Raw genomic sequence first — 13,008 nt, 5'->3', positions numbered from 1 at the left:
TCAGTCACTTTAAAGCCTCTTTTGCTTATTAGAGCCGACATTTACTATATAGTTTGATATGTAGTATTATGATTAGTGTTTGTGCATCTGGATGTTTAAATCTTTTATTGCTTTTAGTTTACGGCTTTGACTCTGGCACAGAATTTTGCTATTACCAATGTAAATGCCACAGGGTAGGATTTCCTGTAGAATTGACAACTGTTGGGCAACATATAATGTTGGGAACCACTGCCACTTTGATCAAGAAATTTTCTATTATAAAATACACCCAAGTTCAGCTGCTCATTATTTTGAAATGCATTTACTTTCCTGACAATGTTAGTGGTTTTTAGATCTCTTGATAGTGATAGCTTTCCATTTGTCTAGAGAAATACAATTCCGTATTGTGTGCTCCTTTCTGGGAGAACTCTTGGAAACTTCACCCTGAAAATACTTGTAGGCTAAAGGGACTGGTTCATGAAGAAGCGCTGGTTTTAACTGTGAAAAATGTCTTGTGCTCCTGGACTGGAATGAGCAGAGATGAGGCAAATCAAAGCAGCTCTAATTCCACCATTGTATCAGTTCGGTTTTCATTTGAAAAAAGTTGACTGTGGGTTTTTCCATTTGGTCAGTATAATACTGAAATATAATATTCCTAGATACTAGCAACAGATGTTTCAAGTAAGTAAACCTGTCAGCAATTGTTGTAATAAACATTTTGAATGTAATAATAGAATGTAAGGACTTCATTTCTTCAAGCCTGTTTAATTTGCAAAGTTAGAATGGAAATACTTTATTTGACTCTGACAGGATAATCATTCTTCTCCTTGACATTTATTTCTTAGTGGCATTTCAACCCACACCAATTGCCAGAATAGATCCAAGAGGTCGCAAGTCTGCAAGAATCGACCATTGTCAGGTATTTAAGAAGAATGTTAACAATATTAAATATAGGATGCTGTTCCACATGTAACATTAATATTATGTTCTCAGATGATTGGTCAAGTCAGATTTCAGATGCCCCAGCTTGATGGAGGTTTAGAAAAGGAGTCAATTGTACATGAGAAATGATAAATATTCCAAGCCATCTAAATATGTACAACAGTTAAAATGATCACAAAGCATATAGACAAAAAAGTTTTAAACTGTTTCCCAACACTAATCATTGGAGACACTCAAGACCAGAGTAATTTTAACCCTTGTCTTACGTCTTTAATGTTCCAGTTAACTTGATCATGGTCTGTGGAGACAATTGGATGAGTGCATTCCAAATCAACTGACCTGAATTTTTCCACAAATCTGCCAACCCAAACTTTTTCAATTTTAATAAACTGAAGGTTTCTAACAGAGTGCTTCTGGTTTGGAAGTTTCACAAGCCTTCTGTTAAGGTAACACTAATCCTTAACGGTCCTAGGACAGAAGCCAAACTTACTTCTCAACTCAATGCTGGTATCCATTGAACTGCTTGCTTCTAAACTTTTTTTTTAAACTTATTCATCCTAGCTTCTCTGAACTGAACTTAAAATTAAGCTAACATGTTTGTTCTACCTGTTGTAAACCCAATAGCATAGACATCTTTCCAATAACACTATAGATAAATACTGGAAAATGTTGTGGAAGGATCCCTGACCTTGTTTTTATTTTTAAAAAGCTTTCACAAATGTAACCAATACCTACATGTTACTATTTCAAAATACCAGTTCCTCTACATCTTTCATAAATGGATGCTACATTATGAACCCAACTGATAGTAACACTAGACAAGTCGATTCCATGATTTAACCTGGCTTGATAGACTATATGTTTTAGTTATATAACTGAGTTAGTTTGGTGGTCAGTCACTGAATATTTAAAAGAGGTTGCCAATGTACTTTCAAAATGAATTTATGATTGAAAGAAGAGATTTTAAAAAAAGCTAAATGCCAATTTGGAAGAATCTTCTAACTACCCAAAAGAGATATTCAGGTATTTTTTTCCAGCAGTATCCTTTACAGACAGTTAATCTCTGTACAGTGTATCTTCTTTCTTCACTTTGAAATTTCTTATTCAACTGACTAAGTCAGAAGTGTTTCCTCTCAGTGAATTTCTGCACATTCATCAGATATGATTCTTTCCACTATTGTCTCTGTCCCTCCACTTACAGACAGCTTCTTTCTGAAATCAAAGGAAAACACTTTTTTTTTCAACTTACTTTGCCTATTTTTAAGCTGTACAACAGCACATCTGCTAGTAAGATCTCGAATTCCATAATGAACCTGCTTCTGGTATCTCGCCTCTTTCATATGTCTATCTCTGGGTGATAAAAGCTCAACTTAGTAGTATATTATAAATCTTCATCATACTTTGAGGTTTGACAAATGTACCTTTCTCATAATATTGATTGCTGCTTTCTTTCTGGAGACTGAAGAAAAAGATAGAATCGCACCTGTTTTGGTTATTGAAAGAGGCAGTGGCCTAGTGTTTCTGTTGCTGTTACTCCTCTGTCCAATACTTACAGGCAACCTTTAAGTGGCAGGAGAAGGTTCTGAATATGTTGTTATCATCCAACTAGATGTCTACATCTACCACATTCCCTTAGAATTTCTGCTTCACAGCCTTTTCCCTGTTTACTGAACTGCTCCACAGCCTCTTTGTAATGACATTAAATAGAACACAATATATCTCACAACTGGTAATAATCTGTAACAGATTAGACATGTCCTTAGATTAGCTTGTACTATATGTTTTATTGTACTATAATTTGTTTACCTCTTTCAGGAAAAAAATAATTTCTGTCTGTGACAATGTAGTAATGGCTGGAAAATTTGTGGGAAACACTGGACATTCTATGATATAGTTAATTGTTTTATAAACTGCTGATTAACTGAGTTTATAACTGTACATCATGATTTGGATATCAAAATTGAATTAAAATCCAGTGGATAAAATCAATCTTCTTCATCACTATTTCAAATATAAAGTTGTTGACAGGAGAATGTTTAACAGCATTGTCAAACTTGGATCTGCTCTACCATGAATAAATTCCAAACTTTTCCCCTTTTACTGAAAGTTCTTTGCTTCCAAAACTTGATGTTTTTGGAAAGTTGATCAATTTCAACTTCAGTTCTTATTTTGCTACAATTGGTCTTGGCCTAGAGAAAAGTACTTCTGATTTTCACAAAATGACTTCCATCAGCCGGTAGGAATTAGTCATCAGCTCAAAATAAAATTCTAAATGCCATAAGTAAAAAGTTGGGGTTTTTTTCCTCCTTTTGGTTTTCTGTTCAGTTGCAACATTCACAATCTGCGAGAAGTGTCTGCCTTACTGCTGATATTGAAATTTAAGCTAAATAGTTTTTAAGCACAGATGTAAACATTTATTCTTTTCTTGGAATAAGGGCTTAGATCATCTCAAGCATGGAATAAATGCTAGCATCTGTGCTTGCTGTTCGAAGGGTCAGAACACTGATTAAGTAGTGGAGAACTGAGAACTCACTGAATCCAAATGTAATGGACTTCAGCGGCAGTGATTCGATTGATACATCGATTTACAGTCACATAGGAAGTTTTAAATTCCTTCAGTATTTGGCCTGTGTCCAGTCCTTGATTTATTAAAATAAATTTGCAGTTCCACTTAGTTGCCCTCACCCACTTCTGACTCTCCATTGGGATCCCGCTTGCAAAGCACATTTATTTACACCATGAGAACTGACCTGATTCTGCCAGAACTGATAGCATTCTGCTTTCAGTAGCACAGACATTGACATTAGACATCTTACTGCAGAAAATACACGATTTGAATTTCTATAAGGCTGAAAATCCACAAGTGAATGCCACAAAAATCTTTTCCAAACTTCTCCCAGCTTTCCCCAACCCTAACCAAGGATCTTTGGATTCTGGTTTTTAGCAGTCACAGCTCGACATGAATCACCATTGGGATAGCAGGGATAACCAAACTGTTTGGACGTGTTCTGGCACACCTCCAGGAAAGATGTGTCTTCATTCTAAACTTTCTGGCCCAGAGGTGGGTTCACTATTACCACCCATCCTAATTTGTATACTTGCATCAACCTCCCACTTATTTCTGAAAAGCTCCCAACAACTTTGGGATCCATTCACAGATCATTACAATGTTTCGTTCCCTCATTGTCTTGCTTCCTAATTTTGATACACTGCTGCATGGTTTTAAAGTGTAAATGGAGCAAAACAAATCTCGCTGTCATTTCAAAGTACACTGGATCTCCCTGTTGCTCTTTTACGAAAAAAAATGAATTCGTCTGGTCTCAGTAATCAATAACTACAGAGGCGATCAGTCTTCAAACTACCACTGGACTGCACTAGTGGCATAATTTCATCCAGGCCTGTGAGCATCATTCCCAAGAGGAGGATAGAAGGCATGATCAGCTGTAGCTCAAAACATGTACATCCCTCGAGAAAAGATGGATTTGACCTCTGCCTCGACCTATAATAAGCAGCTCTTTTGCTAATCAAGGCTGCTGCTGTTCTGAATTTACAAGTTTAACAGTTGTGCTAAGAGCATTTAAAGAAAAAAAAACTCTTGCAGAAAGATGAATGTTTTGTGTTCCTCTTAGTTGAGGAATGTTGCGGGGTTATGTAACAGGAATTCTGAGCTGAACGCAATCTTAGTTGTGGTCCAATCATTTCCAGCCCTAATGAGCACACAGTTGACAACAACGTTTGTAGAGTTATACTAATCATCCCCGTTCACTATGATGAGCATTCCAGATTTCTACACAAGGCCAGCAAAATGTTTCTTCTTCTACCCACACAACCACGCACTTATACACATTCACTGTCACACGCTCTCTGTCATGCACACACACTCGTACTCTCTTACTCACACACATGAACAGGCAGAGAATAAACCATGTGCAGGCAGATGGGATTAGTTTAGAATAGCATCACACTTGGCACAGAATTGGTGGACCAAAGAGCCTGTTGCTGTGCTGTACAGTTTTATGTTTTATTTTGTTCTGTCTATATTTTTACTGATTCACTGAGTAGGAAGACAGATATTAACAGCTCAATAGGTTAATAATTCATCGATTTGTGCATTTGATACTCAGTCCACCTCACAGGTTTTAAACTTCTATTCGTACCTTCTTGGTATAAAGTTTCAAATATAGAGAGTGTGGATTTTGTTTTCCGTAAAATTATCACACATGACCTAATCATTTTTTCCTTACACAGCACGGTATTCCAGTCCAAGGTTACGATCAGTGGGCAAGAAAAGCACAATCAGCAGTAAGTTGCCTTCATTCCCAATCAGCCAGGACTTTCAATTCCTGCCACAGTCCAATTTGAAGAATTCAAATAAAACATTTGCTTTCTGACCAGTACTACTTGTGCAGGCGTGATACAGTGAATAGTTGGATTTGTTTGCTCTTGTCTAGACTGTCTGCATTTGAAAGTAGACCTGCATTGTTAGTATTGATTATTAAGTAGTCTGGTTTTGCTTCCAATTCTACAAAAGTATCATAATATCCCCATCATAATTCATCTTTTCATTCAGGCAGATATGGATCCAAATCATGGGCATTCTGTTGTTATTCTCTGCCTCACTCTGTTGGTGACCAGTTGGAAATATGATGTGGTTTGTGTTTTATCATGTTCACTGATGGCGTTATTTGCTGTGCCCCAAAATCATCTTAAGGTTTTGCTGAATTCTGGCGAAATTTTCCCAATGAATGAGGCGACTTTGTAGAAAAGCTGTATGTAATCTCATAGATTGTGAGTTCCCTTTAATTGTTATTATCCATCATCATATCATTCTCAGCTTTGCTATAAGTTTGCTTTCTTGTTAGTTTATGCAATTTTTAGAGAGGGGGCTGATTTTATTTGTTAGCTGTTGGATGTGTTAAAGCTCAACTAAACAGCAGGCATGTTTAAGAAGTTGCAAAATGGATTAGAAATAAATTCAATGACAAAGATTCATTAGAAATTAACTGGACAACAAACTTATTAATTCTTATCCTTTAACAAACAAGACTTTAAGAGTGACTGTCAGATCCAGATCAGTCGGTGCAAAGAAGAGTTGCATTCCCCAAATCAAATTCTGAAGCCCAGCTGTGGTGTCCTCCCTTAATATCTGTTCTACAGAGTGCATTTCAGTCAATGATGTTCTGTAAAACAGATTTCCGCAACTCAAGGTGGATATTTTTTCCCCTCAATTGACCGTTTTCTCATAGTATATGTTGCACTCAATTTTGCAGTGAGATGCATTCTTAACAGGAGTAGGGATAAGTTTGTGATGGCACAGTTCTGTTTTTTGATCAACAGATTAGGATTCAGATACAATGCCTTTGTTAAGATGTACTAATCTTATCCAATGATGATTACCTTCATGACTGGCTGTTTTCAGAGTAAGGAATGTGGCAATATACACATGAGGAAGAGCAACATTCCTTCTATTTGAATTGCACCACACCTTTTCTTTTTACCCGTGGGAGGAGACATTGTACTCACTTTCCCAAACAACTTAATCAAATTCTGATTTGAGTCATGATCTATCAAATTGTTGAATGTTTTTTGTCTTCCTGGGAATTAGTATTGCTGCACATAAATATGATTCAGAAGCTGCAAAAAACTGGAACTGTGTTAATTCTGGTAATGCCATGCAAACAAAGGAAAGTTTCTCTAAATGTGAATATGGGTCAGCATCAGACCTTTCAACAGCCATGCAATCAACTGCAGGATTTAAGCATGCAGAGCAAAGTGTAGAGATTTATTTAACCATTTCTAGGGCAAAGTACAAGTTCATTAAAATTGACTCCAGACGCACAATATTAGCAACTGATAGATTTGACATTTAAGAACGTCTATAAATAATGGTTTATTGCTCTGGGTGTAGTTCCTCTGGGCCCTTATAAAATATGGTATTACCCATTTCTATCGACTTTTGAGTTTCAAACAGATAAATGGCTTTAAAAGGCTTTTTTATTTCTTTGGAAGTGTTAAGTGATATGTAAGTGATATATAATTTAATCTGCTTTATATATCACTTATCAGTTTTTCAAAGTAACAATATAGGTCCTTGTGATTTATAAAAGTCTCACTTAAATTAGGATGAACCCAGTTCAGCAAATTACAATACTGTGGCATGGTGGCAGTTGCTCTGAACAGAGTGATGACTCAATCAATATATCTGTGGTCTTGAAAAAGAATTCCTGGTGCAATTCTTAGTGCAATGCTGACTGTTGCTATTCAGACCTGTTAGATACAGCATTACACACAAAACAGCAGCAATCATTGGCATGCTGACTCCACCATGGTTGAGTAGTTGTCCTCCTGGCATTGCAGTTAAGACTTCCGGAATTTCAGAAGCGGAATGGCAGTTTAGCAATGCTTGCTTCATGCCCGAATTAAATGCTAAATGTGTCAGACTTCATTAGGATGTATGGAATTCTGTTTCATGAAACATATTGACTGCTGCATCTCAGGGAAGAGTCATGAAATTTTTAAGTTGCTATTTTTCTCCATTTCCCCCCTTGATGTCACTGCAATGCATGAAGCTGATGATCCATTCAAATCAGGTCAATGTTCAGTAACTGATAACAGGTAAAGGCTTTCCCAATGCTGAAACTCATGGAGTATATTTAGAGGAACCTCAATCATCCAAACGACAGGGGTGGGGAGTATTTTATTCAGATAATTGAATGCTGGATAACACCGTTTAGCCAAGCATCAGGACATTGCAATCTTGTCCAGATTATCCAAAATTTGGACAATTGAATGCCAGATAATCGAGGTTCCTCTGTAGATTGTTGAATATAGATGATCAGAGTGGCACAGGTTTCCTTTCTCATGTATAGTATTCTCATTTTTCTCTCTCTATAGTTCTCTTCCCTCTCCAAAAATCTGCTCCTTAAGAACTTTTTAAAAAATGCTTCTCTGTGATGGAATTAAACAGTAGGGGGAGAAAGGTTTTAAAAACAGCTGATCATTTGTGTCTAATATTTCAAAAAAAAACTTCTGATGGTGTTTATTGATGTTTAAAAATTGTATGTGTGCACACATTCAGGTTGTGCTGAAATGTGTTTTTAAAGGGAGATTTATTTTTAAATTGTACGTAGCGCTCCAGTGTTGATCTTGTAAATGCAAATTAATGAATCTCAGTAACTATGTAATGACAATTGCAGCACTTTCACTCAGTGAATGACTTCATCACTTTTTTTCCCTACCTGTGGTGGGATTGATTTTTGTCAGTTTTTGTGGGTGGTCAAGCAACATGGACTTCAGAGTTGCCACCAGCACTTCCACAGAATAAGTCCTGTCTAATGAACAGAAGTTGTTCTTACTCGGCTGCAAATCACAGTGATGTGGTATAGAAACTCCAATATGGTTTAATTGCTGAGTGAAAGTGTAAATCAAGGCTACCCTTTTGATTTTACTGTGGTCAAGTAATTTGTAATGTTGGATATGTGTATATAGCTTAAAGGAAGTGATATAGATATTTTGTTAAAAGCTTTCATTCATTTTGGTGCTGTATTTTTTAAAAGTTTAATTTTAAATGTCTGTTAGGTACAAAACTCCTATGTCCCTTAATGTGTTTGAAACATTTAAAGTACTGATTTTATTAGTGTTGTGAGAGCAGCCATAAAATGTAAACATGAAACATGTCCATTGCAATATATCAGCAAATATAGATTTTTTTTCTACTGTTTTCTATTCAGTCACAAGCTGTCAACATTACCTGGCTAGATGTTACGCAGTTCATACACTTAGATGCATCAGGTAAATTTGTGACAGAAACCAAACCAGGAGTTATTTCACTGCCATTGACATGCCCCTGAATTTCTTCAAGGTTAATTTAAATTCCTGCTGATTTACTAGTACTTAATTTGCAATCCTTTTGTTTTAAGTGAGCATTTGTGATTAGGCGAGACACAGTAACATTGTCAGTAACCTTCTATTTCATTATTGTGCATCATAGTTGCTACTGAAATCAAGAAATCAGCACAAGACATAAAATCCTATGTTGTTGCTGCAGTAATGAACTCAAGTAATGTTTTGTTACACTGACATCCATTTTATATTGGGTCTGTGTCTTCTGTTCAACTCCATAAATACCAATCCACATTGTCTAGCATGAATAAGTAATCTACATGACAGAGATCTTGGAAATGTTCTCATTCTTAAGTACTGCAATGAGGTACTGCAATTGTTTTGCTGATATATGTCCCATGTATTATCCTTTTCATTATAATCTAGGCTGAGTTGGTGTGAAGGGACTCTTGTAATTTCTTTACATTGAATGAAATTGAACTAACTTGTCTTGTAAGTGGTTCATGGTCTTTTTTCTGAACGCAACTGGGGACAAAGTTGTTATTCTGTACAGTGCAAAGTTGCATTTGATGACTGCTCCCTTTTCTTGTGTTGTCCAAATTGATAATTGTCATATTTTGTCTAATTTTTAAATAAAGATTATTAGTAACAATATTGTGTGAATGTTGAGTTATTAATTTATATTTATTATACTTTATTAGTCCTTCCTCAAACTAAAATGGCAAGTGGTTGATCTTTTACTCACGTTTCTACCATGTAAATTTACTTTAGTTTGGCAGAAAATTTCATCCTCATACCTTTTTATTATCCATTAAACGCAAAGGTATGGTTGTGAATGAACATGAGACTCTTGTTTTACACCCTAACCATATTTGCTAGCCTTTCCAAAGTGAATTTAATTTTTTATATCTTGTGGCATCATAAGAGTGTAGATTTTCAGATTCTTGATGCTTAGCAAGGAGCTGGACTGGTACTGAATGAGAACACGTTGTCTGGACAGCCATATGATTTCCTCAGCTGGTTTTAATTCCTTGAAACTGGAGAGGCAATTTACAGAATTCATTTCCCTCATTGACTTTAGCATTTCCTGTCTACTCGTCGATTCCATACCTGTGTTGATGTGTCTGTTCATAATGCTCCAGAAATGGAGTGTGGTTCAGGCTTGATTGAGGAGTTGGGTTTTCCCTTTGTTGTAGAAGGCTTTGTTATCAGTCTTATGAGCTGGTATTTGATATTGCTGCAGCAGTTAGATTATTGATGAAGGAGATGCAGCTATTGACCAGTCAATAGAATATATTTAATCATTGTAGTTTCTGGTGCAACTTTTTCTTTGTGTCAGTTGTGTCTCAGTGGTTAAGACGCTCATCTCTGAGTGAGATTGTTGAAGGAGCCGTCATTTAGATGAAACATTGAACTAAGCTCATGTTTCCTCCCTCAGGTGGATATAAAAAATTTCATCATCCTTTCAAAGGAGAGCAATGTAGTGTCTGGTGTTCTTGCTGCTATTTATCCCTCAGTCATTATTGCATTGCAAATAGGCTGGTCAGTATATCATTTAAGCTTTTAGAACCTTACTGTGCGAAAACTAGCTGACAATGTTTCAACAGCTTAGTGTTCTAGGATATAAATGCTATAGAAAGGGGGCAAGAGAGAGGGGGATTGATTTTGTTGATGAGTGATAACATTACTGCTGTATTTAGTAAGATATCCCTGGGAATACATCCAGGGAAGTTATTTAGGTGGAACTGAGCAATAAGAAAGGGGTGATCACCTTACTGGGATTGTATTACAGAAATTGAGGACTGCAGATGATGGAGATTAGAGCCGAGAATGTGGTGTTGGAAAAGTAGAGCGGGTCAGGAAAATCGATGTTTCAGGCAAAAGCACTTCATCAAGAATTAGGCTGGAAGCTTTGGGGGTGGAGAAGTAAATGGGAGGGGGATAGAGCTGGGGGGAAGGTAGTTGAGAGTGCGATAGGCGGATGGAGGTGGGGGGTAATGGTGATAGTTTGGAGTGGAGGGTGGGGCAGATGGGTGGCATGGAAGATGGCCAGGTAGGGCACGTCGTGTAGGCGATGCGAAGCTGGAAGGTTGAAACTGGGATAAGGTTGGGGATAGGGAAATGAAACTGGTGAAATCCACTGATGCCATAAGGTTGGAGGATCCTGAGATGGAAGGCGTTCTTCCTCCAGGGGTCGGGTGATAAGGGAATGGCAATGGAGGAGGCCCAGGACCTGCATGTCCTAGGCGGAGTGGGAGGGGGAGTTGAAGTGTTCAGGCATGGGGCAGTGCGTTTGGTTGATACGGGTGTCCCAGAGATGTTCTCTGAAGCACTCTGTGAGTAGGCATCCTGCCTCCCCAATTCAGAGGAGACCGCATCAAGAGCGGTCGAGAGAGAGACAGTAAATGATGTGTAGAAGTGCAGGTGAAAGGCTCCTTTGGTACCTTGAAAGGAGGTGAGGGCGCAGGTTTTGCAATTCCTGCAGTGGCAGAGGAAGTTGTTGAAAGGAGAGCATAGACCTGATGAGTTAGTCGTGGAGGGAAAGGTCTTTACAGAAAGCAGATAGGGGTGGGAGGGAAATTAAATCTGGTGGTGGCATCCATTTGTAGGTGACGGAAATGGCAGAGGATGATGCAACGTATACGGAGGGTGGTGGAGTGGAAATTGAGGATGGGGGTGTGGAGTTCAAGGGCGAAGCTGCAGGAAGTGGATGAGATGCTGTGGAGGGCATCATCAACCACATGGGAAAGGAAATTGCAGTCTTTAAAGAAGGGGGCCATCTGATGTGTACTGTGGTGGAACTGGTACTCCTGGGACAAGGTGCGGTGGAGGTGGAGGAATTGGGAATAAGAGCTAGCATTTTTACAGGAGGCAGGAAGTGTAATCCAGGTGGGTTTGTAGAAGATGTCATTGTTGAGTCGGTCACCATTGATTGAGATGGAGAGGTCCAGGAAGGGGATGGAGGTGTCTGAGATTGTCCATGTGAATTTAAGGTCGGGATGGAATGTATTGTGAAGTTGATGAACTGTTCAACCTTCTCGTGGGAGCACGAGGTGGCGCCGATGCAGTCATCATTGTAGCGGAGGAAAAGTTGGGGATTGCCACTGGTATAGCCACAGATTATCGATCCCCTAATAGTCAGCGGGAAATTGAGAAACAAATTTTATAAGGAGATTTCAGTAATCTGTAAGAATCTTAAGGGTGTTTACTGCAGGGAATTTTAACTTTCCAAACATAGACTGGGACTGCCATAGTGTTAAGGGTTTAGATGGAGAGAAATTTGTTAAGTGTGGATGAGAGCACTTTCTGATTCAGAATGTGGATGTTCCTACCAGAGAAGGTGCAAAACTTGACCTCCTATTGGGAAATAAAGCAGGGCAAGTGACTAGGGTGTCAGTGGGGGAGCACTTTGGGGCCAGCAAGCATTGTTCTATTAGTTTTAAGATAATGTTGGAAAAGGATAGACCAGATTTAAAAGTTGAAGTTCTAAATTGGAGAAAGGCCAATTTTGACGGTATTAGCCTAATTTTGATGGTTTTGGACCAGAATGTTCAAAAACTGACTAGGGGCAAATGTTCACAGATAAAGGGACAGCATTATTTGTATTAGGGTGAAAGGTAAGACTAGTAGGTGTAGAGAATGCTGGCTGACTAGAGAAATTGAGGTTTTGGTTAAGAAAAAGAAGGAAGCATATGTCAGATATAGACAGGAGAGATTGAGTGAATCCTTAAGACTATAAAGACAGTAGGAGTATACTTAAGGGAAATCAGGAGGGCAAAAAGGGGACATGAGATCGGAGTCCGGCCTGGTTTATTGCCCCCTGAAAAAAAATCAAGGACAGAGTCTCCTTGAGCTCAGAAACAGCTTTTAGTAAAAATAAGGGACTAGCTTTGAGAGAGAAGGGAAACATCACAGTGAAGTCTCATGTCCTCAATGAACATGAAATGCCTTTTGAAGTTGCTTGTTTTTTTTTCTACAGATGCATGCTTTGTGTTAGTTACGGCTGTTGGTATGACCCAATGCCTCAGAAGAGAGGCAGAGACTTTGAAAATGGGATCAGTTAATCCCAGCTTGTTTTTTTTTTGAAAAAATACTAACTGCAATGTGTTGTGTAATTGAAACATCAACAATGACTGAAATGCATTCTGGAATACTATGAATTTCCATCAATGGCATGATTAATATTATATTTAGAACTTAGTGTTCAAGGTTTATCTTTGTTCAGCTATGTTATTTCCTGAAACC

At 38.0% G+C, this 13,008-nt stretch overlaps 1 protein-coding gene across 2 annotated transcripts in view; it reads left to right on the top strand.

The window, feature by feature from the left end:
- LOC132831386 (kinesin-like protein KIF18A) overlaps positions 1-9,357 on the top strand; it is a 69,321-nt gene extending 59,964 nt beyond the window's left edge. For both annotated transcript variants that reach the window (XM_060849504.1, XM_060849506.1), the window contains exons 16-17: positions 825-898; positions 5,170-9,357. In XM_060849504.1, the coding sequence (XP_060705487.1) occupies positions 825-898; positions 5,170-5,312 (217 nt within the window). In that variant the 3' untranslated portion in view covers positions 5,313-9,357. The remainder of the gene's footprint in view (positions 1-824; positions 899-5,169) is intronic.
- The last annotated feature ends 3,651 nt before the right edge of the window (positions 9,358-13,008 follow it).

The sequence above is a fragment of the Hemiscyllium ocellatum genome, chromosome 33, assembly GCF_020745735.1.
Source record: "Hemiscyllium ocellatum isolate sHemOce1 chromosome 33, sHemOce1.pat.X.cur, whole genome shotgun sequence".
NCBI lineage: Eukaryota > Metazoa > Chordata > Chondrichthyes > Orectolobiformes > Hemiscylliidae > Hemiscyllium > Hemiscyllium ocellatum.
Note: the sequence above shows the minus strand (reverse complement) of the source record. Positions and strands in the feature narration are given on the sequence as shown.